Genomic DNA, 25,470 nt, shown 5'->3' on the forward strand with positions numbered 1-25,470 from the left:
CAGCAGATTACATGTAAAATCAAAATAAGGCAGGCCAGAATAAGATTTTTGAAGAGTGAATTTGCCAAATATGATTAGTTTTCAAATGCATCAGAAACCTTTTGAGACAGGCGGCAGCAAAGATCAAGGTGTGAGAGGCATGGAAGATAAAGCCATCATAGAAAAATGTAAACCATTTCTTGGCCATCTTGACTCCAGTGGAGGAGCTTTGTGGCTTTGCAAACTACAAGCTCGCTACAAAAGAGCTCTCTGAGTTGTCTCATGTTGAATGTCGGTAGAAATAGCTTTAGAGCAAACAGAGGAACTGATAAGAAACTGTAAGGAACAGATAGTGTTTACTCAAGAGTACTGTAGGATCCTAAATCTGAAATTGCTGAGATACTTTTGTGTGTATCCTGTTGCTTAAGTGCCCTTGACATTGCAGAAATTGATGGTGGCAAATGCAATGGCTTTTTTTAAAAGAGGGGGATCTTGGGGAAACCGGGGAGGTACGCCTCAGGAGGCTCACTGTCTGTGCTAGGGAACGGCTGCAGAGAGATTCTGGGGACCACAGGCCTACCAGGGGGTCTGACCTCTGTGCCTGGGCCTCTGCAGTGAAGAACAAGACCACTGAAGGCGTGGCCAAGCACGGCTTCTTGGAAAAGAGTTAATGGGGCTAACGTAAAGGCAATCCTTGCCTCATGGACCTGCTGGAGCTTGGTGAGCATGGGGGTAGCAGGACCAATAGACTTCATCTATCTGGGTTTTCAAACAGCCTTTGACAAGGTTCTCCACCAAAAGCTTTTAAAAAAACTAAGTCACCGTGGGCATGGAGTAAAGGTCTTGTTATGAGCCAAGAGTGGTGAAAGCATAGGATGCAGAGGGTAGGGCTTAGTGGTCATTTTTCATCATGGGTAAGGGTGAGGCCCCAGAGACTGGTCCTGGGACTGGTTTTCATCCTATGGGTGACCTCAGGCATGGAGGGGCGCAGTGATATCCCCAAGTTTGCAGAGGATCTTCAGTTCCTTCAGGTGGTTGGATACCTCATGGAAAGTGAGGAAATCCAGAAGGACCTTGCGGAACTGGACAAATAAGTGGCAGGTGAACTTCAGTGTAGGGAACTGTGAGGTACCTGTAGGGGAAAATTATCTATACCAGGCCTGTGTGATACTGAACCTGGAACTGGTGGTTACAGCTCAGGAAGGAGCTTGGAGTCATTATTGGCAGTTCTCTGAAACCGTCAGCTCAGTGTGCGATGTTAGCCAAAAAAGCCAATAAATGTTGGTCACTGTCAGAAGGGAGATAACAAAGCGGAGGGCATCGCTTTGACCTTCTTCTATAACACCGTGGTGTGTATCTTGAGGGTGGCATGCAGTTCTGTTTTCTGCATCTTGAGAAGGAAGGACAGTGGCGTTGGAGAGGCTGCAGAGAAGACAAAATGACTGAGGGACAGAGCAACTGCCTTAGGAGGAGAGAAAAAAATTGTGACTCCTTGGTTTGGAATAGAAGTCTGGTGTAGCATAGGATCAAGTTATACAAAATCAGGCACTGATTAAGTTGAATTTTATCTACCAAGTCTGGTCTGGCACCGGAACAAGGGCACTTGATGAAACCTGTAGGAGATTGGCTTAAAGCAGGTAGAAGGAAGTACTTTTATTTTAAACAATGTGTGATGAACTTCTGAATTCATTGTCCTGGGGGGGTGTGTGCGGATGCAAAAGGCATCAGCGGGTTCAAATAGCATTTGGGTAAACTTACAGGCAGCCAGTCTGGAACAAATACTAGGAAGAACAGCCAGGGATGTGCCTTTAGCATCCGTAATATGAGTGTGGATTCTGGGGGAATAAGGAAGAAGATGAAGAGAGGTTGTGACCAGGCTCACGTGCTCTGCCTAACAAACCTCTCCTGCTGGCCCAGCTTTGGGCAGGATGGAGGGGCAGTTGGTTTCACCCAAGATGTGTATCTTATGTTCTTCAAAGTTTCAAGAAACCAATGCTAAGTAGGAACATAGATAGATATGATGTGTTGCGGAAGAGCCAGCATGGCTTTTGTAGACCAAAATTGAGCCACGTGACTCCATTGGTACTTGGAAGGTGTTTGCGAGCACGTGGCAGGGGTGATCTGGGGGAGTGGTCTAGTGGACCTCTTTGAACGGTTTCAGCATGGGGTATCCAAGAAAAGTCCATCATGGGATGTGTGGGTGAACAACTAGTTAAAAGATAGGCCATCAAGATGAGGAGTAGGCTGTCAGACTTCACCGTGGAGGGAAGTCACTCGGGGAGCCAGGCTGGGATCTCCACTGCTCCCAGTGTTTCTGCATGACCTAGACAAGGGGATGAAAGTGATGGCTGGGGCAGAGCGTGCCGCGGCTCGCATGTGCAGCGATGGGCTCTGAGCAAATGAGGTAAGGAATCCTGAGCGCTGAAATTCAGGAATGAGGTCGGGGGTAACAGGCCTTTCTGCAAAAGTATCGGCTGGTGTTCAGCAGGAAGGGAGGAGGAGGAGGTTGTGAACAGCAAAGAGGGCAGCAGTGAACAGAATGAAAAAGGCACAACACTGCTGTGGTCTGCCATCACATTGAATATGAAGTGAGCATCAGGTCATCCTGTCTCAGAAAAGTCCTTGCTTCTAACTGCTGGAAGTAGAATAAGTGCCTCTCTGTTTCTCTTTTTTTTTTTTTTTTTTTTTTTTTTATTGGTGGCAAATGCTGTGTACTAGAGGCAGATGAGGATTGACTAGGTGGACATCAAATATAAAGGGAAATTGAATGTGGTCCAGATCTTTGCCCTGATCCATCGGCTATGCTGTAAAAGGACGGAGAAAGCACTGCCCGCTTTGACATCTTCCTGAGTGTGCCCCTTTGCTGCCTGCCTTGCCACTGCCGAAAGTGAAAAGCTCGGTTTTGGACTGAACATAAGCTCATAAATGCTTGGGGTTTTGGTGAGAGAAAACAAAAGGAACTTGTTTTGGGCACCAAATCAAAAAGTAAATTGTTCTTACACCACTGTTCACTGTTACCATGTATAGCAATTACTGCCATGGCAACAGATCTTTTCAAGATCCAGCCAAGATCTTCCAGGGCTGCAACATAACTTCTGATACTTGCTCATTGTGGTGCTATTAATAACTGTGTTTCCCCCCCCCTCCCCTCATAGCCAGGAAGTTTCTTCTTCCTCATGTACCAAGTGTGAGGGATAAGCTCATTTTAAATCAATTGTGGGGAGAAGTGACACTGGGGATTTCCTGGATTTTTTTTGTTCTGGAGATCCTGTCTAGTGCTGCCAGCTCTGCAGCCACCTCCTCAGCTGAGCTGTCTCTTTTGTGCTATTTATAAGAAAGCCCAGTCTGAATTTTTTTATTCTTTTTTTTTCTTCTTTTTTTCTTTCCCTTAAACCAGGACAAACAGATGACACATACTTACTTTTCTAGCTGTGCACGAAGCCTAAGTGTTTATTTCAGGCTGACTTGGTCATGGGGAGAGCCTGCTGCCAACTAAACGTGATCTGGGCCAGGCTCTGGTCTGCACAGTTTCTTGACTTATCTCCCGGTCATTTAAGCAAGATAAACCCTGTGGATTCAAATGTGTGGTTCAACTGTTCCTGGCAGTAGTTGAATTTAGCTACGTTTAAACACCCCAAGTGCACATCTACGTTTTCCCAGCTGGATCTCCTTTGAGTTGAAGCGTGTCAGAAATACCACTGCCAGGTCTTTTGGCACCTGCTGAGGAGCTGTGGAAAAGGTGGGATTTGGGCTTTTGCTCGTGCCAGTGGTTCCTCTTGAGCCTGAGCATCTGTGATGCCCTGCAATGGGTGAGGACTGGGATCATGAGTCTGTCCCCAGCTCTGGTTCTGGTAGTACACAAGTCACACTGTGCAGTCGTCCAGCTTCATCCCTCCAGAGGAACAAGTTGTGTTGCCAGGCCAATCTCCTCTCCCCCAGGGAGTTCGCTTTTCTTCTGCAGAACTGTAGCTATTAACTGTAAAAGCCTCCCTGCCCCCTTTCCTCACCAACTCAAGAGCTAAAAGGAAGATACTCTATGAGCACTCTGGTTTTCCTTACTTTCCTGCACTCTCAAGTCTGGTAGATTCTTCTGATGTCACTTTTTGACATCACCCTTCCCTAGATCTCTCTGCCCCGCTGGATTGACAGCCTACCATCATAACCAAGAGAAAAAGATTTAGTGAAGACACAAAATATTTTATCCTACCAGCCTCCCTGGAGAAGCTGAAAAAATGAGCATATGCCCTGCAAAAGGTTGGTCCAAGGCAAGAAATAATTCAGTCGTGCCCGCAGGGAGTGACTGCATCCTTATTTACTGCTGCCCTACCTGTTTCTCAGAGGGTCCGTTGGACGCAGTGCCACCGGCAGTGCTGCCAAGGGCTGCGGCTCCCTGGCAGGCAGCACACCCGATGTGCCTGGCTGGGACCGTGCTGGCTCACGCAGCCCAGATGTTTTTTTCCCTGGACATCTCCGAGAAACAACTGAGACCCTTTTTGAGAGCCTTTGGTGACTGACACAGTTATTCACTGGTAATTGGCTTCTTGCTGACTCTCGGGAAGGTTAATCCCACCTTTTGTTTCTATGGCATGATGAGAGCAAAGGCAGAATTTGGGCTTTAACTAGTAGCGCTTTGTTCTGACATGTGAGATTGCAGAGATGTTCAGTTTTAAAAAGGCCGTGACTGCATTTTAAGGTAAGATTGAGCACACATTCTCATTAAATCAAGCCAGATCTTGTTAATGACAAAGCACCAAAACTATACATAACTAGTATTTTTGTTTATTTGGAGTTCGAAGGTGTTACTATAGTCATTGCTAATCTTACAGACGTAAAAGTGTAGCGCACAAAGCAGAGGTTGAAATGCAGCTCATGGGATGTGACTCCTGCCCACACTGTAACATTTTGGAGACGACCGGGAAAAGAATGTCAGTACGGGGCCACACTTACACACGCCTTTCCTTTCGGAGGAAGCTTTTTTTCATGGTTAATTACATCAGAATTAAAAACAATGGAAAAAATCAAACACACGCTGTATTTTTCATCCCAAAGTGCTAATTCACTTGTCAATAGGCCAGCTTTTCAGAGATCAAGGTGTGCATGGAGCAGGGAACCGTGTGCCGCTCCATGGGGCGAGCGTGCGGGAGGGGACCGATGCTGCGCGGTCCAGTTTGTTGGCTTTGCAGCATCCTTACTTTGTCATGTCCGATGCGCTTTTTGTTCCGCAATTCCTGTAGGCAAAACAAATGTAAGAAATTAATTTCTCATGGAAAAGAAGGGGTTTTGCGTATTGTTTTATGAAGGGTTTATGAACTCTGTGGCTGAGGTTTTTGGCTATTTATTTACTGCCTCTCTTCCCTTGCCAGAGGAAATTGGTGTGCTTTGGGCTGGGGAAAACGATGACTCTGAAGCAGCTCCTCTGCACGGAGTCCCGTCGGGATGAGTTTCCCGATGGCGGCTCGGGGTGCAGGGGAGAGTTACTCATTTGCGGACTCTGTATTTCCTATTGCCTTTGACTTGCTGCCAAACTCCTCTGCCATCCTGGCATCGTAGTGGTTAACTTGAGTCACGCTTAACAAGCTTGGACAGCTAATACTTTCAAGAGCTTCTCTGCATTTGTTCCTGCTTATTTTTTTCAACAGAGTCGGCAGAGACAGCTGCAGCCGGAGAGATTTGCCGAAGAATGAAATGACCTAAAAAAGTTGTGATGAAACACTGTTATCTTTGTTTTATACTTTTAGCCACCAGTGTTTTGTGGGCTCTGCTAGCCGAGAAATAACTCGGTCCCTTGCAAACCATATCTATGTTGTGCATGAGTTTTCAAGGGACTCTGTGTTTCAGCCAATAAATGACTGGCAGCCCTTTAAATGAAGAGAGACAGAGGACCATTATTTTGCTAATGCCACGCATTTAGGAATGTCACTGCTTCAGATATGTAGCTTTGCAGACGGGTGCTTGAAAACTTTCTGCTCTGCCACCCGGCTGTTTGCAGGGAGTCAGCAGCTGGCACCCTCGGTGTCACCGGGCTGTTTGCGTGGCCTGGCCTTGCAGGTGCTCCACCCTGTAATTGCAACCTTGATCTGCTCCTGCCCCCCCGCCGCTGCCAGCTCCTGCGCCTCCTTTGGGAAAGCTGAACTTGTGGTGGGTTTTTTGTGGTCTGGTGGAGTTATTTTAGACCGGAGGTGGGTGTCTCAAGAGGTCCTTTCAGTCCCCATCCCTGCATGCTTTTGCTAAGGTGGCTGCTCGATCCTGAGGTTCCAGCGGATGGGTTTCCCTTTTCTGGTTTTGTAGGTTTCTTTTCTGTTCCTGTCTTCCCATTTTCATTCACCAACATCATTCAGAAACTTCTGTAAATGTTTTCTCCTTGTTGCTCAGTGATCCCTTGTGTAGGAAATGAACATCTCTGGGCCTGGTGTAGACGAGCCTCTGGCACTTGGCTGTTTGCTTTGCTCTGTTGTGGCTGCTATGGGCTCTCTCTTCCCTTCTAGGAAGCTGGTACAAAAATTATTGCTCTTTCCCCCTCCTGTATGGGGAAACTCCACGCCCTATAGCACTGCAGCATGTTTGTGGCTGTGCAACGTCTCGCATGGTTTCATTAAGCCCAGGATGATCTATCTGCGTGCAGAAATGGTGAAAATCAGTCGGCTGCAGAGTTAATGCTGCAGAGTCATGTTCCTTGCACAGCATGAGCGATGTGGGCTGCTGCCAGGGCGGTGGAGCAGTTGCTGGGTTTATGTGGTGGGGCAGATCTTCCAGAACAGCTTCTGATTGTGGAGCCTCTTGTTCCCGGGCTGCTCTCCTTGGCATCGACCGGCCAAGGCAGCAGCTGCAGGGACCCTGGCTGCAAGGGCTTCATGGCTGGGAGGAATCCCTGAAATTGGTAGCAGTGATATAGGAGGCTGTGAAGAGTAAATCTCAGTCCCGAAGCAGCTGGGCAGCAAGCTAGATAAATCAGGACCTTTGTCAGTAATTCCTAGAATGACAGAGAGGGCAGTGGGTGCTGCTGTGTCCTTGAAATAGCTGGGATATCATCTGTGTGACATGACTTGCTTTGGCATAGGGAGAGCACTTGGCGTGTGCTACTGCTCCAGGGCTCTGGGCTTTTGCCCTTCACCCTTTTGGCAGGTGCATCTTCTCTGCCTCCTCCCTGCAGCCATACCAGCATGACGCTCTTGGCCCTGGGTGCAGCCTTGTCAGCACTGGGAAATGTCACCCTGCTTAGGTCTGGCTTACTCCTGTTTGGCGGCTGGTGGGAGGTGTGGGGGACACAGAGGACTGTGGAAACAGGCAAAAGCCATGTTCAGCTTTCTGGTCTCTGACAAGGACTTCAATCAGCAGGTAGCCACATGGTGCTGGGGCTCATGGGTAAGGCAGGAGACTCACATGTAGGGTCCAGCTCTGTCCCTTCCTTGTGCCATATGTCCACCCCCCTGATAAAACAGGAACAGCCTAGGCCTAATTTTAGGGTTACGTTTACGCTGGGAGGCTCTTAGGTGCTTTGAGTCCCATCTTGGGCAGATCCTGGGCAGTGGCAGCACACACTCCTGGAGGTGGATAAAGTCTACCTCTGCCCTGGCTGGAAGCATCTGTCTTAGCTTGGTGTGTCCCAAGAAGACATAAGGAGAAAACAGATGTGTGACCTTGGGTACCACACTGCAGATTTGCGCTCCTGAAAGGATCTGGCCAGTGCAGCTCATGTGAGTACCCACTACCTCCTTCGGTGGGGCCGCATACGGGTGGGATGACCACGGTGATATTCATCGAGCTGTGCTTACAGCGTGGGTGCCTGCACAAACCCTCCCTCAAACCGGGACTGTCGCCTCCGGGGGCAATGGGAAGGTGTGGGGCTGTTGTGCTGGGGCTGCTGAGCTCGGGATGCCTTGGTGGGGCAGCACCAGGGGATGGAGGGAGGGCAGGATGCGTCCCAGCCATGCTGGTCAGCTGTGGCTGAACTCACAGGTTATCCTGTAATGCCTTCATCTAAGCAGCTGTGAAGTATTTCTTCTCTAGGATATCGCTAAAATTGAGGTTTTTTCCACGTAAATCCTGTTCATTGGGGACAAAGTCTGGTTACAAGCGTGTTGAGGTGGAATGTGGTCACCATCAGAGTGTGGCACCGCTGGTATCGCTCAGAGTCCCATCAGCAGTGGTCCTGATGATGTGTCCCAGGACTGATGCAGCCCATGGCTGTGCAGGCAGGAGGACAGCACCAAGCTGTGCCCGGCCTCAGCTCTCCTCCAGGGCACCCTCTGCCCCCTGGGCAGGGACCAGCTGGCACCCAGCCTCCCCCACAGCTGCCTCCCCTCCAGTAGCTGGGATTTGGATGGGACCATGGATCCATGCAGCACGTTTTGGAAGGAAAGAGTGGGGATGAAAACTGCCAGTACATTATTTTTATTATTTTTTTTTCTTCTGAAACTCATTCTCAAATGCTCAGGCCTTAAAAGGAAGAACAACTCTGCTGAAGCCTTCATTGAGCTTTAGGAGTTGCTGCTGCATCTGGGGCAAAGCAGAGCTTTAGGGAGGCTGTTTAAGGATTGGGGGTTTGCACCGTGCTCTGACATGCAAAACAAAAACTCCAGCTGTGGTGGCAGGAGAGATCCAGGGGATGCCATGGTGGCAGCTTGAGGGCTGGATGGGTTGTCCAGGCAGATCCTGTAGCCGAAGGAAACTGGCTTGCTGCTCTGTTACAGCCTGGGGCTCAAGCTCTACAGGGCATTTTGTTCCCCAGTCATGTAAAACCCCTGGGTCAGCTGGGACAGAAACGCAGGAGAGGCTGTCGGCTGGATGCATGTCCCTGGCCAGCTTGGGGACCATTACAAAGAACGGAGGGAAGCGCCTGTAACCTTTTTGACGCTGAATACTTTTTGACATGTCTTTCACCTTCTGCCCTGGCTGCAGTGGCCACAGCTGGTCCCCAGCCATAGTGCAGTCCGAGGTGCTCATCCTCACTGGCAGTTTGAGGACAGAGAAGCAAGAGGCCCCTGGCCTTCAGGGGAGCAGCGGGTCCTTTCCCCGGGCACAGCAGCCAGCCCTGCTTTGCACCTCTGGCAGAGCCTGCAGCAAGAGCCTGTGCTTACCCTGGCTGTGCAGGCGCAGGCAGAGCTAATGCCCAGTCTGCATCCTCAAGGGTTTTTTTAATGGGAGTGCATTTGACTTCTCCTGCTCTCAGGTGCAATTTCCTTTAGTGTTGGTCTGTGTAGTAGCAGGCGACTGTGCCCTTGTCTCTGGTACCTGAACTCCTTCTGCTCTGTTAGTGCCCATTCAGCAGGTGCTTTATGCTCTGTCCCGAAGCTGTGAAAATGGGGATGTTTCCTGCCCCTTGCTCTTCTTTGTCACAGAACCCTCATCCTATGGAGGATGGGGTGGGGGCAAGTCCCTCTGTGTCCCCTCCCCATGGGGTACTCTCTGCGTGACTCTGGGGCTTGCATGGGGTGATTTCAGGGTCCAGATCGGTACAAGCCTGGTGCTGCCCGTGGGGCTGTGCAAGTCCTGGTGGGTGGTGCTCAGTGCAGAGTGGATGATGAAGAGTGTGAAGGTTGGTGTGGTGGGAGTTTCTGTGCTACTCTCCCTTCTCCTCGCTGATATACAGTGCTCTGAGGTGTCTGTGCATCCAGCCCAGGTTCAGGTGCTGGTGTCAGGCTGTGGGGCCATAGGCCCTTGGGGCTGTTCTGGGCTTTATTTTAAGTTGATTATCTTTGTAGTGCAACTCAGCATGGTGTCTGTCCTCCCTTGGGGAGGATTCTCCTCAGCCCCCCAGGTCCTCTGGTGGAGACCCCAGGAAATCTCAGCTGTGTCCTGACAGTCCCTGTTTCTTTCCCCTTTCTCTCCAAGAAAGGATCTTGGTGGAATGTGCTGTTAATTTTGGCACTGTCCTGACCCGCTCCCGTGGGATGAGCTGTCCCATTGCTGTCAGTTCTGCTCTGGAGCTGGGGTGAATGGGGAGACTCACAGTGGCAAGATGGGAGCCAGCAGTGCTGGCACGAGGGCTGGGGGAAAGCCTGGGAACGGCCGGGGAAGAAGCAAGAACCAGCAGAGTCTGAGCAACCAAAAGGCTACCGAGTTTCTCATCTTATGTCTTTGAAAATACCACTTAGCAGCAGGCTCGGGGCTTTGGTGGTTTGGGTTTTTTGGTTTTTTGTTTTAATTAAAAACACCAAAGTAATGAGATACTTTGCATAAGACCTTTTCCAGGCTCTCTCTCCTACACCTAACCCACCCAAGTTACAGTGCTCCGCTCTGTTCTCCTCTCTAACGCATTGCCAGGTTGGGCTCTGCTTTCAGAGGGCTGCCCCTGTTCTGCTCCTGCTGGAGCTGAGCATACGTGCTCGGGCTTTGAGCAAGTGCAGCCATTTGTTCTATATTTTCACAGTCTGGTCTGTCTCCTGCGAAGCAGAGGTTGGTTTGTTTGCATAATGCTTATTTTCGGAAGCAGGAGAGTTTTAGGAACAGGCTGACATTATATTTATTTTAGATCCTCTATAATTTTTGTTAGAAGGATGCATGTGTATTCAAAAGAAGTTCAGATATATATGCGTGTGTGGGGAAAGAGTTGTTTTGGGTACTCCCTCCCCAAGATCTAAATTACAGCTTTTCTGGACTTGGCTGAGATAAGGCAGTGAGTGAAGCCTAAATTGACTGAGTCAGCTGGTGGAGTATCACTGCAAGGAGCTGATGCTGGAGACCTTCTTGGAGGCCCTTTGCAGCTCCAGGATACAAATGAGTTTTACAGCCTTATCCTGGCTTTGATGTGGAAACCTGAGTGACTTGGAGCCACCCAGGGGTTGCACTTTATTGCTCAGTGTCTGCACTGAGCGAGGTTTTTCTAAGGGGAGTGAGTCTGGCAACCCACCCATTGTGCTGGGGTGGCTTTGCCTGTTGGGCAGAAGGTGAAGGGGCAAGCACGATCCTCTTAAAAAAAAAACCAAAACAAAAAACCAACAACAACAACAAAAAAACAAACAAACAAAAAAACCAACCCTGTGCTGACGTTGGGGTGCTTGTGAGCACAGCTCAGGCTGCTCTTCAGCCAGGTAGGAGCCTGGACCTGCAGAGGAGCAGCAATGCCAGCAGCTTTGGTGCCTCAGGGATGGTACCCGCTCCTCATTCCTTACCTGGTTTGCCTTGGTCTGCTGCTGGGGCCTCCATCTGGAGCACTCTGGGTTGTAAACATGGCTTTGTTCTCCATAAGGCTACTCCTGCTCCCTCTCATGGGCCCCTTGGCATACACTCCGTTAGCAAACGAAGGAGGCTCTGAACTCCCTGTTTGTGTAAGATGGATCATTTCAGATGCCTGTCCCCATCACCCCAGCCGCTTGCTGCAGTGAGGAGCCCTGGACCCCCCCCACATGTCCCTGCCTCTGGCCGGTGTCACGGCACAACCGCTCTCTGAGAATTGTACTTCAATTTCTGTGTGTATCTGATGGCCAAACTCTTCATTCATTGTCCTCAAGGAGGACCACTTAGTAGGCGCTTAGTCTCAGCATTGACACATCCTCAGTTAGATGACATCTGATGATGGGATCTGCCCGGTGCTGGGGCTTCACAGAGGCTTTGGCAGCCCTGGCTTGGAGCTGTAGGCAACAAGCTGCAACTCTTCGTGCGAGGACACGGCAAGGTGGCTGCCCAGCGCAGGGCGTGGTAGCAACGCCTGGTCCATGCAAGGTGTGAAGGTGATGTAAAGGGAGTCATCAACACTCCTAAAGCTCATGTTGGCCTGTGGCCCCTCAAGTGCTTCAACCTCCTGCTGTCCAGGAGGGTGCTCTGAGTGCAGCTGTCCCATGTCCTCTGAGTGCAGCCATCCTTCTGTGATACTAGATAGGAGACCATACACTGGCTGCCTTCAGACTCCTGTTTCCTGGAGGAAGAGCTTAATTTCCCAGTTACTGTTCTTTGTGTTGGGGCCACATTTGAGCGTGCTGCAGGCTCCCTTTGAGGGCACTAGTCTTCAAAAATCCCACTTGGTATAGAGTCATGTTTGGCCAAGAAGGGCTTGGTGTTGCCCCAGCTCTCTGCAGGGCTCATCCCAAAGAAGGGAAGTGGGAGAAAGAGGTGGGATCTTGGCTTGGAGCACGGAACTCCAAAAATTAGAGAACATGGAAGTAGAATGGGGGATCAAGCTGTAAGAACTCTCCTTGTAGCCATGCAGAGGGATCAGGTCACAGCCTGGCGTGAAGCTCCCCGAGGCAGGGGTTTCCTGTGGCTTTCCTTGGGGCTCCATGCCCTTGGCAGGTGAATCCCTCCTCAAAGTGGTGCTGAGCAGCATGCGCAGGTAATGGGTGGAGAGAAGGCTTCATGCGCAGGGCTGTGTGTCCAGGGACCATGCTTGGCTGCATAGGCTGTGGTGTCACTTGGGCAATGGTGGCAAGAAAACCAGCTGTCCTGTGGACTAGTGGCTGTTGGACTTCTTGGGCTTTCTCAGCTCTTCCTGCAAGTAACTCTTCTCCTTCCATTTCTAGTCCTGTTCCCTTCTCTTTAGTTAAAACAATTTTATTTCCTGGACCTCGCACTAACATTTATAGTCTTTGTGAGAAGATCTAATCAGGAGATGCTAGCAGGATGCTCTTTCAGGCTGAAATATCCTTTTTAAAAAATTTTATTAATATTATTTTCATTTTTAATTCCCAGGCTTTGCCAAGCAGGAGTGGCAGCCAGGAGAGACCCAAGCTGTTTTTGAAGGAGCAGGGTTTGCAGATGTCCATCACCTCAGTCCCAGAGGCTGGCAGGACAGAACGCAGCAGCTTGGCTTCCTACCTGCTCTGTGTAACACATCATAAAAACAAGCTGCTGGCCTGCGAGGGCTAAGCCTTCAGGTGGGAACAAACCTGTCTGCCCATGTGAGATGCAGTTTTGCACAAAAAGCCCTACGCTTCCTCCTGCTTTTTGCACACCTGGTGCACTGTCCCCCCACACTGCACCTCGCTGCCTGGGGAACAAGTTCCCTCCGTGGCCCTGCCACCCCTCCAAAAAATCAGCATTCCCGAGGCGAGTGCCTTCGCAGTCAGTGGGGCTTGGGGCGAGCAGCTGGAGCTGTGGCCTATTTGCAAGCTACGAGATGTGGAAAATATTTGTGTATTTGCTCAGGACACACAGGAAACTCCTGAAATCTCTCCGACAATACTAGAGGATGCACCCTGAGAATGTGGGTTTGGTTTTGGAAGCAAGCGGGGATTTTGTAGAAATTCCTCTGTGTCGCGGGCTCTGGTGACCGAGTTAGTTCCCCGGTGCTGCTGTGATGCTGGTGGGCTGCATGTCCCCACGCTCGGGCTGTGATGGGGCTTTAGTCTGGGTTTGCAAACTGGGCCTGCAGGGAAGTCCTGTGCCTGGGGACATCGAGGCCCGAGAGATGAGATGGACTGAAACCCCCACGGTGATCCTGCCGGTGTGACTGTGACCGGGCGCTGGCAGGAGCGGGTGCCAGCTCTGTGGCTGCTGTGTCATCCAGCGCTTGGAGCTGGGAGGACGGAGAAAGGCATTCTTCAAACCATTCCCAGGAAACAACTTCTTTAACCTCGTGGAGGGGAGTTGGAATTAATTTTTTTTATGTCCAAGTTACGGCCTTATCTCTCTGCAATCCTGGGTTTATCACGTCTTTCCAGAGTTCCTGATGTTATGTTTGAGGCTTGTGTGGCAGCCCGGGGCTGGCCCTGCTCCAGGAATGTGCTCCTTGCTTTTCCTTTTATTTCTTTACATATGAATGTGATTGTACCAAATTCTTTGGTATTTCAATGTGTTCTGTGCAGATTTTTTTCCCCTAGTTAAACTCCACCTCAGTCATCCTCAGCCCCTCAATTTCAAGGGGAGCAAAGAGGTCACCAACACAAGTCATTCACTTTACGTGTCTTTGCATGCAAAGATAAATGTAAGCTTGTTAAAACGGAAGACTATAGTTAGCAACACACGCTCAGTCGTGGCCAACTGCCATGAGAAGAATTCGTTATTTTCAATAGCTTGCACTTAACAGAAAATAGCTGACCTCTCCTCTCGCCCGAGGAGAAACAGCGCTGGTAGAGCGGTCAGTGTTTCGGAGCTTTGCTAATCCACTTGCTGGCAAAACAGATCAAAACCAGTGTGCTCTTGAACATTGAAAAGGTTGATCACTCAACTGCATTTTCATCAGTCAGCTGGGTTTTGCAGGGTTTTTGGGGGGTTTTCTTTGCCAAGCAAATACTCCATAACTACCTCCTGTCTCTCCCAAGCTCGTCCATATATGCGTTTCCACGTTGCTTTCGGTGGGGGAGGTCCTACCCTGCCTGCTTTCCTCTTCCAGTGCCTGCTCTCCTCCTCCTCCTCCCCTGCCCTTCCCCTCCCAAGGGTGGCATGCTGTGCTCCCTGCTTTGCACCTTCCAGCACTGCAGGCGGCCTCTCACCCGAAGCTGCCAGTGTGCCACCTGGGTCTAAGTCCCTTTTCAGTCCCCTGTGCCCCCTTTCCTATTGACTGCCTGTCCTTCTGGTGAGGAGCTGCTTGTGGGACCAGTGCAGTGGTTGTGGTTGTGATAGCCTGGGCGCGTGAGCTGATCTGGCTGAAAACAGACCTATGCCACAAAAAAAGTGGCTTTCACCCGCATCAGCTTCCCCAGGCAGCCTGTCTGTGGTAGCCTGAACATCAGCCCTCTGTGAGGCTGTATGGAGGTCAGCATTGCATGGTAGACATCGTGGCGAGGAGAATTGCACCTTTTCAGAGGCAGTTCAGGTTTATTTTGGGTTGAACTGACATTGTACCTATCAATTTTGCATCCTCAAAGAGCTGAGGAGCAGCCTGCTTTTTAGGAGTGTGTGCCAGACTGCTCAGCATTGAATACACCTGCAGCTTTCTGGGCAGGGAGGTGTGATGTGCAATTAAACTCCTTTCGTGGTGGCAGGGGACGCACTGACCTTCCCCAGAGAGCCAGAGCAGAGCCAAGGGCTGTGCTGCCCTGCCAGCAAACACCTCCTCTGCTATGACTGTGCTAGCAGGGAGGGCTGAGCACCAGGAGCCCAGGCTGCTGCTTCAGACACTGCAGCGCTGCCACCGTCAACCCAGACACACTGCACGCACACCCCCCCCACCCCCGGCCCCGAGGAGCTGCAGGCTGGCAGCAGAGGGTGTGCGAGAGGGATGCAACGGGATCTGCCTTCTCCTGCTGCCCCTCTGGGAATGGCTCCTGCTGCCGTGCCCTCACCGGGGGGCAGCCAGAGGTTGTGCTGGGGTGAGCCCCCGAGGCACCGAGCAGGAGTGGGTCTCAAGGGTGGCCCTGGACCCAGCCTCTTCGTATAGCTTTTATTAATAACAAAAATAACTTGGGTTAAATAGGGGCGGCAGAGGGGTTACGGATCAGCAGCAGGCTGTGACTGTCCTTTGGGCCACCTGACATCCAAAGGGCCACTGAAGGCTTTGTCCCATCAGCCCAGGGAGGAGGGGAAGAGCTTGCAACGGAGATGGTCTCACCCACCAGTCACTCCCCGCATTTATCCTTTGGGCAAGCAAGTGTGGGTCACACACAGGGGCCAGGTGACCCAGAGGTCCCCTCCAGCCCCACGGCATGAGTCCTGCAGGCAGGCACTTGCATGGGCAGGCTGCCCACATCGTTTGGAGCCAGGGGTATGGTCTCTTGAGGTGGCATTAACAAGAGGGTGCAGCTCCCAAAAGGAAGCAGATCCTGCTTTGCAGATCCTCCCCACTCTCGAGAGCAAGTTCCCCTGCACATCTCACTAGGCGCCAGCACTCCTGCGATTGCTCCAGCCCTTGATGTGAGTTATCGGAGGATCAGCAGATGATGCTCGCCTGCCCCGTGCTGCTTGTTGCGGGGTGGCAAGTGGTGTGAGCTGATGTTGGGGCTGGGCTGGGGGGGTGACCTTCCCTTCCCTGTGCCAGGGAGCTGCCGATTTGGCTCAGCCCCATCCCAAACCCTTCCCCTTGTCTTCCTCTGAGCTGGTTAGAATCTGAATGGCCCTGAGCAGCACTTTGATCTGCAGCGTGGCTGCCTGGCCCAGAGGCAGCAGCTCTGTAGGAGTCCCAGACAACCTGTTTGCCTCAAGCCTCTGGCCCAGACTAACACGGCTCTCATGTCCCTGCAGCTCAGACTGGGTGGAGATCATCGAGCCCCGCTCCCAGGAGCGGATGTACGTCAACCTGACCACCGGTGAGTGTGGCTGGGAGCCCCCTCCCAACCTGAAGGTGCGCCAGTCAGACCAGAAGCAGTGGTGGGAGCTCTTCGACCAGAACAACAACCGCTTCTACTACTACAATGCCATCACGCGGCAGACGGTGTGGCACCGGCCCCAGGGCTGTGACATTGTGCCCTTGGCGCAGCTCCAGGCCATGAAGCGCAGCTCCCAGCCCGACTGCCGGGGCCGGCAGCACCGTGGCAGCGCCAGCAGCGACGGCAGAAACACCCCTATCCAAATGGCCCTCCTGCAGGAGATGGAGAAGGGCAAGGGGGACTGTGCCGCAGAGAAGAGGAAAGACCCTGGCAGGTAGGGAGAGCTTTAGCCTTCTCTGTTTCTATCTATGGGTGGTTTCAGTTGCCAGGCGGACACTGGCTGCCTGGCAGACAGGCTGGGAAGCTGTGCTGCCTCGAGAGGGTGCAGCACTGGGGCAAAGTGCTGCCAGGCCAGCGATCACCACTGCATGCCCTGCTCCTCCCGGGGTACGGCTGTCTGCTTTCACCTCTGTGGTACCGCTTGGATGTCCCTGGTCTGGGCCAGGCCTTGTTTGTGTGAGGTACTGTAAGAACATACATCAAAAGATAATTATTGCTCCAGAGCCCTTCATGCTAAACAGAGTGAGAGGGGACATGCAGGAGTGTCATGCAGTGATGAGAGCTGTCCGACACTCATGGTGGGGTTTGCTGGGGTGGCTCAGCTGCCGTGCAAGGGATTAGGCTGCTGCAGGGTGCGCGTGAGCCCGACCTCTGGCTCTGTCCTTCCCCACTCGCTTGGCTGCTTGCATGTGCTTGCAGCTTCGGCCAGGGCGGGAGGTGAGGCTGCAGGGACAGAGCTCCTGGGCACAGTTATTTGCTCACATCAAGCCCCAAGTGAAAGAACAATAACGGGATGCTATTTTGTTTGGCTAAGAGATTTTCTTACACTCAAACCAGTTTGACGACAATCGGGGTGGTTTTTTTTGTATTGAAATTTTGCCAGCTTCAGCTGCATGTGAGCATCCCCTTCCCAGTCTCTGCCCCTCTGCCCAGGGCACTGCATGAGGCTGCCCTGCCTCGCTCCTGCCCCGTTTGGGCATCATCCTGCCCTGGAGAAGGTGGCACAACAGCTGGGGTGGCTGTGCAGCAAGTGGAGCTGAGTCATGCTGAGAAGTGCCTCACCCAAGGGCTAGAGCAGAGCTCAGGTGAGCCAGGTGCTCCTGCCATCCCTGCCAGTGCTCCTTGTCCCCACTGCTGGGCACTGCAGTGACCCAGGCTTCTTTAGCAGCTTGGGGTTTGGATCAAGGCTGCCTCTCTGTGTGCCTGGTGCTGGCGAGGGGAGAAGAGAAAAGCCAAGATGGTGAAAACCATGTAAGATGGTGATTCTGGAAAATATATGCTCTAGAGCACGCTAAACTGAGGTTTATCACTTGTCTGCTGCCCCCTGCAAGATGCTCCCGTATTCTCTTCAGATCTACGTGACTGGGAGACACTGACGATGCACATAAAGTGCACCAGAAAGAGCCCAGAGCTTTACTGGTGCCTGTGATGCCTCCGGCGCCTCCTGCCCCATGAGCAGCCTCTCTGAGCTTCAGACCCATCCAGAGGATGATCCCTGCCTGCCAGGAGAAACCCGAACAATGAGAAATGCCTTAAGCTGAACCGCAATAGCTCCCAGTTCCCTCCAGTCACCCCCAGTTGACCACAGGTGGGCACATGGGATTTGCCATTAGCCAATCGGCTTCCCATCTTTGTCCTTCTGCAGCCCGGTGCTCTGGGGCAGCTGGGATGGGCACCAACAAACTACATGTTTCTGGAGGAGCGAGTGCAAGAGCCTTGCACAGGGCATACAACATCCTGAACTCCACGGGGTCTAAAATATTTCTGCCTCGGGCTCTCAGGAGCCCTCTGCCTCAGTCCGGGGAATGGCTGCACCTCAAGGGATAAGCGATGCCAGCTCTGACCCGTCCCTGGGCTCTTTGGCCCCCTCAGCAGGGAGGACCCCACGCAGACCCCCTTGTGTAGGAGGAAGGGGAGTGATGCGACGTGGGCAGGGGTTTGCTTTACCTTTCATTGCCAGCCAGGCTGGTGCCAGGCAGCATCTCGGGCGTTGCTGCTGGTTCTCCTGCAAGGAAGGGGAGTGGGAAGGTGTCCTCCCTCGTGCCAGCCAGAGCCCAAGTTTTTGCAGCAACCTTGGGGCACTTTGAGCCTGCAACAAACTCTATTGAAGGGCAAGCTCTAGGAAAGGTGTGAGTGGCAGCTCGTTTGGCAGCTACCGGGCTGCTTGGACGTGCGAGGCTCTGCCAGGTCCTCACACCAGTAAGCCAACTGCATTTGCCTCTGGAAGCTGCTTTCTTGGAAGCAGGAGACTGAGCACTGTTGCCTTGCACATCCATCGTGTGTTATCGCTGCTATTTGTGAGCAGGGGTTGCATGTGCAGTTATGGTGCAGAGAATGATTTGCCTACCCGAGCCTGATACCCGAGGAGAGATTTCTTGCCTTTTCTAGCTCATAAAATGGTGAGCAAAGAGCTGAGTCTAAAACAAGTGTTCCCAGGTGGGATGTCTGGTCTAGTAACAGCAAACACACACCAATCTGGTCACCTCTGTTGTCTGCATTGTTCTCCCAAAGACAAACGTAAGTGTGTCCCCTTCCGTCCCTCGGCAGGGCTAGAGCTGTTTAAACAGAGCGTGAATACCCTGAGTGCTGTTGGTAGCATTTGACATCTTTATGGGTACCTGCACCCAAGACAGTTTCGCTTTTGTCTCTAACAGCAGCACAAAAGCTTTATTTTTCTTCCCTTCGTGTTTGTCATCCCATGATAGATGGAGAGGCCAGAGAAGACCAGTGTGGTCCCCAAGAGGGGCCTCCTGCAAGCACATGCCACAGAGCGCTGGGGGAGGGGATTTCATCCTTTTTTCAGTAATACTTTGTGGTTGAAGGGGTTTTTTCCTTTTAGCAGCCTTTTGTCCCACCCTTCCTCTCTCGTGCCTTCTGTCAGCATTGCTAAATCTGCTGTGCCCGCTGCCAAACCCTCGGCTCTCAGCAGCCTCAAGTGGAGTGGAGACGCTTCCCGGACAGGCGGGTGCTGCACCGCTGCTCCTTGCTGCCCATTCCCTCCATCTACGTGCCCATCCCACCCTCTCTCTCTGCCCCACTGCTCCCTGCTGCTCTCCCAGCTCTCTAAAGCACACCAGCTCAGGTCAGCCTTCTCTAGACACTGGCCCTTGGCTCCCCTGGGTGGCACAGGGAGGTCGACCCTCCCTGGTGAAATGGCAACTGATTGCTGAGGAGGAGACACTGCTGCGATCCCTGGAGCCTCCCGAGGAAGCTCTTCTGCCCGTGCACGTGCTTTTGCTCCTGTGTCTGTTTTCAGCTTCCCAGGGCTGTCCAGCCTGGCACCGGCTGTGCTCCTCCTGCATTGGAGTGAGGACAGCATGTGCCTTGCAGCTCCAGCCCCCTCTGAGCACTGGGGGTACTAGTGGGAAGGAAGACAGATTTTCTCCAGGGGTGATGGGGGCCAGATGATTCTTTCACGTGTTGGAAAGCTCTGCAAAGGACAGACATGTTCCCTTGGGGACCATGAGACCAGCCTGGGGCTGAAAGCAGCCGGTAGCATTTTGGAAGCATCTTGTGAGCTACTGCAGCCGCACTGGGGTTTGCCGGAGATCCCTGGGCCTCAGGAGTGAGAAGGGGCTGGGCAGTGGAGGGCTGAGGTGTGAAGAGGACAGTCTTGCTGGGAGCGGAGCCTGTGCACTGGTCTGCAGCATCTGGGCACGCCACTGGTCATGGCCACGAGTGGGCTCTGCCATTCCCAGCCCCACTGCCCATGTGGACCGGCCATTTTCCTCCTCTTCCCATGGTTCTCCCACGGTCAGGGACTTGTTTCAGAGTGGGATTTCCAAGCTTCCCTGGTGATAACGATGCATCTCAAAATCCTCCAGGTAGAAACCCACTGTCCCTAGGAATATCCTGTCCACCAGAAGAGGAGAGGTGTGGGGCCTTCTGTGGGGGCAGTGGGCTGTGCTGCCCACCCCCTCCTCAGGGGTCTTACTGTGCCAGGAAGGTCTGCTGGAATGGGAGGTAGAGGGGAAGTGTGACGTGAAGGTGGCTGTGAGGGTACTCCTGCCTATTCCAAGTCTGGCTGGCTTCATCGCAGCCTTAGGTCTCTTGAGGCCCTGTGTAAGTGATCCTAATATGAAGTTCTTTATAATCTGGCAAGAAATGCCATCAGGTTTCCTAATACAGGCTTGTTTCCTCCTTATGCCGCTGGCTGGGGGGCAGGGTGTGCAAACATGACACGCTTTACATGTGTCCACAGAGTTCTCCTTGGGGCCGTGCAGACCTGGGTTTGGGTGGGTCACCTCTGCGGGGTCTCCATCCCTGCCTCTGGCGTGGGCACCGGAGGCAGCGGCAACAGTGCTGCTGAAATACAAACATCCCTGTTCGTTCGCCTCTGTCAAAGCACCAGGAAAATGACTGCTGGAAAGGGCAGAGCTGAGGTGCGGGGCCTTTTCTCCAGGCTTCTGGGAGGGAAGAGCAAACAATGGAGCTCTGGGGCCTGGGAAGAGCTGCCGGATACGCTGGGCCTGCTGGAGCTGGGTGCGGGCTGGGAAAGCCAGCGCCGCGTTGCGGTGTTTATATTGGAGCTACTTGAAAGCATTCCTCGAAGGAACCATCTTGGGGGACTCGGCAGGGTCTCTGCTGCTGGTGGCTGAAGAGCACGGCCGAGAGGCTGCGTTGGGACGTTTCTCCACCACTGGCTTTGCTTTCTGTCAGGGCGTTCACTGCTCAGAAGGACAAGGCTGAACCTTTTTCCATGCTGGGAAGTCAGGAAGTCCTCGTTCTCCTCTGCTCAGTCTTTTCAACAGCCTGGGGACAGGGTTGAGGGAAGCTGTATCTATCGTTGATGGCTGTGGAGATGGTCCTTTCAAAAAAGCCTTGTCTTCTCTGCCGTGGTGCCTCTTTTCTCTGATCTCCAGCAGCTGGGGAGGCTGGAGACAGCACACTGTGTCCAAGAGGAGACTGACAGATGAAGTGGGGTATGGCACACGTTTAGGGGTTTCACTTCTCCATCGTGTTCACTTGCAGATCTCCTGGTCAGGGGGAGCGTGGTGGCTGGGGTCAGGCTGGAGCTTGGCTCCCTCTGCCCTCAGTGACACTGGAGCGGCACAGCTCCCCTGTCTCCTCTGACCTTGTGAGACTCCTCCGTGCAAGGACACTACCATGGTACAAGGAACGTGCCAGAGTCCCACGCCAGCCCTGAATGCAAGCTCCTAGGTGCAGTTCGCTCTTGTTGATGTAGGAGCACCCGTGGGCACACAGCGGGCACTGGGGCGGCCCCGGGAGGTACCAATACCCAGCGAACCCCTGGCAAATGCTTCAGTACCTGAACCGGTCTTCCCATCCCACGTTGCAGCTGGGGAGGAGCCGTGGCCTGGTGGCCTTGTTCGTCTCCTGCCTCTGCACCTTTGCAGCCCGCCCTGCTCGGCCGCCCTGTTGTGCAAAAGGTCCCAGTGCTGTCGTCCTGAGAGCTGCCCGAGTGCTGCCAGGCTCTGCCGGCTCTGGAACCCCAGCAGTTGGTCTGAAACAGTCTGGGGTGGGCTGGGTCCCAGCGTGAAGGAGGGAACGTGAGTCTGTGGAGGCAGCAGAGTCTGTTTCTCTGGCCCCGTTGCCCATCAGGGTGCAGACTGCATGTGCCAAAAACCTGCTGCCAGGAGCCTTGCTGCTCGCGGCAGAACTCTTTGCCTCATTGCCTTGCCATGGCCGTCTGTCTAACCCGTCCTGCTGTCCTGCCGGCCGGTCTCAGGGCATCCATGGAACAGGTGCAGGGAGAGCCCTGTGCCAGCGTGGAGCTCCTGCTGCTCCCCGCCACGTCCCACCCGCACGGCCAAGCCCGTGCCGAGGCCCCACCCCGTCCTGCCGTCCTGGGCAGGGCCAGGGCGTGGGACGCTTCCTCCCGCCCTGGTGAAGTGACTCGGGGCAGCGAGGAACCATCGCTCTTTGGGGCGGCCATCGCGCTCTGGCTGGTGCTGGGTCACAGGTAGGCAGCTTGTCCTCTGGGGGAGGCCATGAGCAGAACACCCCCTTTTCTTTTCCAGATCAAATCCCTTATTTGCCCTCATCTGAGGGCCAAAATCGGGGCTTTGCTGTTTTTCACGGATGTGGGGGTGGAGTTTGTCACTAGCTGGGGTCCTACAGGACCCTAAAATCATAACGTCACGCTGGGGCAGGAGCCCATCTCTGGTGGCCAGGCTGGTGGTGCTGCTCAGATGCCCAGTCCCGCACCTGAGCAGGGACAGATCGGGACATGCCAAGTGGTGCCGCGTGGGTGCGAATCGGGAGAGGCACCGATATGCGTGATCGGGCAGGAGGTAGTGCCGCTGCTGGCTGTGCAGGCAGGGAGAGGCTCCTCGCTGCGGCCCGGAGGTGAGCGGGGAGGCGGCAGAGCTTCAGGCTGAGTTCCTGCCGCTCCGGATCGGTGGGGGTTTGGTCAGCACCGGAGCAGTGGGCACTGGTGGTCCCACCGATGCCGGGTGGTACCAGCACACACTGAGCCTGCACGGGGGGACGAGTCTGGTCGTGCCGTGCCTGACGGAGGCGAGTCTGCCAAGCCTTGGGTGGTTCAGCTGTGCATGGAGGTGGCTGGCGGTGCAACGTTGTAGGTCAGGGAGAGGAATGTCCTCGGGAAGTGGCTCACGGCTGTGGGGTCCAGCACCTTTTCACAGGGTGATTTTCCAACCCTGCTACAGCTGGGGGTCTCTCGAGGCAGGGGGACACGCCTGCAGCTCAGGGGCTGTGGCTCTTCTCCCCCAGGACCTAACAGCTGGGTAGTACTGGTCCAGATGTGATGCTGCTCCAGCTGTAGCGTTGAGTTAAAATCACTCCCATGTGATCACTCCTGACCTGCCCACCAAGTCAGGAGCCTGTGAGCGGCTCTGTCTGCGTGTCCTTGGCACGGCCCTTTGCCAGGCTTGTTTCCCTGCCACGAAACGAGCTGCTGGTGCAGCCAAGCGGAGGGGTAGGTGGAGGGGTGTCAGAAATGCACCTTTAAAGGCCTACCAAATGTTGCGGCTCTGGTTCTTCCTGTTAGTCCAGGAGCTCTTCGAGGAACAACTGGGTCTTCAGCAGCGCCTGTGCTTGGGATTGGGGCTTGGCCGCATGCAGGAGGGACGCACCGGTGTGAGGAGTGGTCCCCACAGCCCCCAGGGAGGGATGCCTGGCGGGTTGCAGGGCCACGTGTCCTCACAAGCGCCAGCCCCATCCTGCCGACACTGCCAGCTGTTCCCTGCTCACGTCCTCACATCACGCCTCTGGGAAGAAGCACGCAGAGGGCAAGCTGCTGGTGGCAAAACAGGAGTGGGAGAGCAGGAGCTGTGCTTGGTGGCAGCTTGGGCAGGTGGAGGGAGGCCAATCCCAAACCCCTCGGTGTTTCCCGAGCTCTTGGGACACGGCTCGGGTCAGTCCTAGGCTGTGACGCTGTGAGCGGGAGGCGGTGGCTGGGGGACAGTCCTCCTTCATGGTGGTGGCATCTCTATCTTGAAGTAGTGTCAGGACCTCCCTTAAAATCAAACCCTTTGTGCCTTAGCGGGAGATGCTGGGGAGGTCCCTGGAGTCGGGGGGAGCCTGGGATGGGAAGCAGAGGATGGCGGCCTCCGTTCACCTGGGTAGTTACACGAGGTAGAGCCGTGTGCCTGTCGTGGAGAAGGAGCCAGGCCCTGCGAAGGCGGTGGCGCAGCATGGTGCGGCCAGAGGGCGGCGAGGCCTTTGGACCCTGGGCCAGGAGCCAGGCACTGCGCCCATGGCGGGACAGCACTGGCCCCACCCGGCGCCGCTGTGCCGAGGTGGGATTCACAGTGACGCGGTGTCATTAGAGAGTGTGTTTTGCCAAAAATGTGGTAAGCGGTGCATGGGGAAGGGGCACACCACCCCCTTAGGAGCAGGGTGATCGGGAGCAGATGTGGGATGTTGGGTGTGGGGCAGGTGAAATAGGGCACCCAGAGTGACGTGGGACTGCTGCCGTGGGGCAGACGTGTCCTGATGGAGTGGGGTGTGGGGAGAGCAGGGTGTGTGCAGGTGCACCATGCCAGCGGGGGAGCCCTGGGGGCAGAACAGGCAGAGCACCCCCGGGGAAGCCATGCTGAAGGAGGCGGCTGGGACCCGGCAGGCGAAAGGTCTCTGGAGAGCAGGAGCAGAGGGCAAGGGGGTTGGCATGTCCTGATATCTTGGGGCTCGGCGGGGAAGGCACGAATGGGGGCTGGCATCACTGAGAGTGGGTGCGTCTGCCAGCGCAGGGGCCACGCAGGACAGGTCAGCAGTGTGGGATGGGGAACAAGCGTTAAGGTTCAAAGAGAGCAGAATGGCTGTGAAGGTGTTACAAGAACATCTCCTGTCACAGATGGGGCAGGCACAGTGCAGCCTCAGGTTCTACCCAGTGACAGCTGGTAGCAGGTACATGGAGGGGGGGCACAAAATGGGGCCAGGTTCAAGGGGACCTTCCTGGGGACAGTGGGGCCTTTGATGACCTGGAAGCTCAGGCTGGTTTAACAGCCTTTCCCTTCCCTTATCCTCAGAGCTCACAAATACAGACTGGCCATAGCCGCAGCCTGACAGCAGGTTGTTATTACGCTGCAGAATGTGCCTTTGGGACTGGGATGTTGGAGTGGGCACATTTGGTTGGGGGGATCCCGAGTACCACCACGGGTCAGAGGATACTCCCAGCAGAGGAGGATTTCAGAGCCCTGAGAGCTGAGCAGGGCCAGTGCGTTTGGCCAAGGGAACCAGACCTGGGGGTGTCTGGACTGGACTGGGAGGGTGCTCTACACAGAGGCTCGGTAGGTTGTATGGGAGCGTAACACATCCTGCGAGCTGAGGAAGTCTGCCCTGTACACCTCCCATAGACCTCATAGGTTTTTCTGCAAAATAAATATGCATTTGTAAACTTAGCTCAAAAAAATAATGTGGTCTGGAAGGGCTGTCATCATAGTTTCACAGTCCAAAGGCAGATACTTGGGATTATTTTCCAGCTCACTGTGGTCCAGAATAGCTTACTGGTCTTCAGCTGGTTGTTCTGGGTGCCGTGCTAGCTAATGAGCCTTGGGAGGCGTAGGTTGTTTCCTATCTCAGTGCTACTGATACCAGGCAGGTTACATTACAGTAGGATGAACTTGTTTCATCTCGTTCTGCTGTTCGTGACTCAGAAATTTATCATGTGTCTAACAATGATGTGTTTCTGTTTCAGGAAGGGGGATCTCCAGGAAAAAACAACGAGGGGGTGATATAACTGTTTGGGGAATCTCCGTGTGCTTTGAGACTAACAGTCTGGTATTTGGGTAGGAGATACTTCAGTTAATATAATTTTGAAATATTTCCC

The 25,470-nt window shown here is 53.6% G+C and overlaps 1 protein-coding gene across 1 annotated transcript in view; it reads left to right on the top strand.

Moving 5' to 3' along the window:
• The window catches only part of LOC129214204 (rho GTPase-activating protein 39-like), a 55,336-nt gene that overhangs the window by 10,415 nt on the left and 19,451 nt on the right, over positions 1-25,470 (top strand). Inside the window, exon 2 of the mRNA XM_054845497.1 lies at positions 16,033-16,431. Within this exon, the coding sequence (XP_054701472.1) occupies positions 16,033-16,431 (399 nt within the window). The remainder of the gene's footprint in view (positions 1-16,032; positions 16,432-25,470) is intronic.

Source organism: Grus americana, chromosome 17, assembly GCF_028858705.1.
Source record: "Grus americana isolate bGruAme1 chromosome 17, bGruAme1.mat, whole genome shotgun sequence".
Lineage (NCBI taxonomy): Eukaryota > Metazoa > Chordata > Aves > Gruiformes > Gruidae > Grus > Grus americana.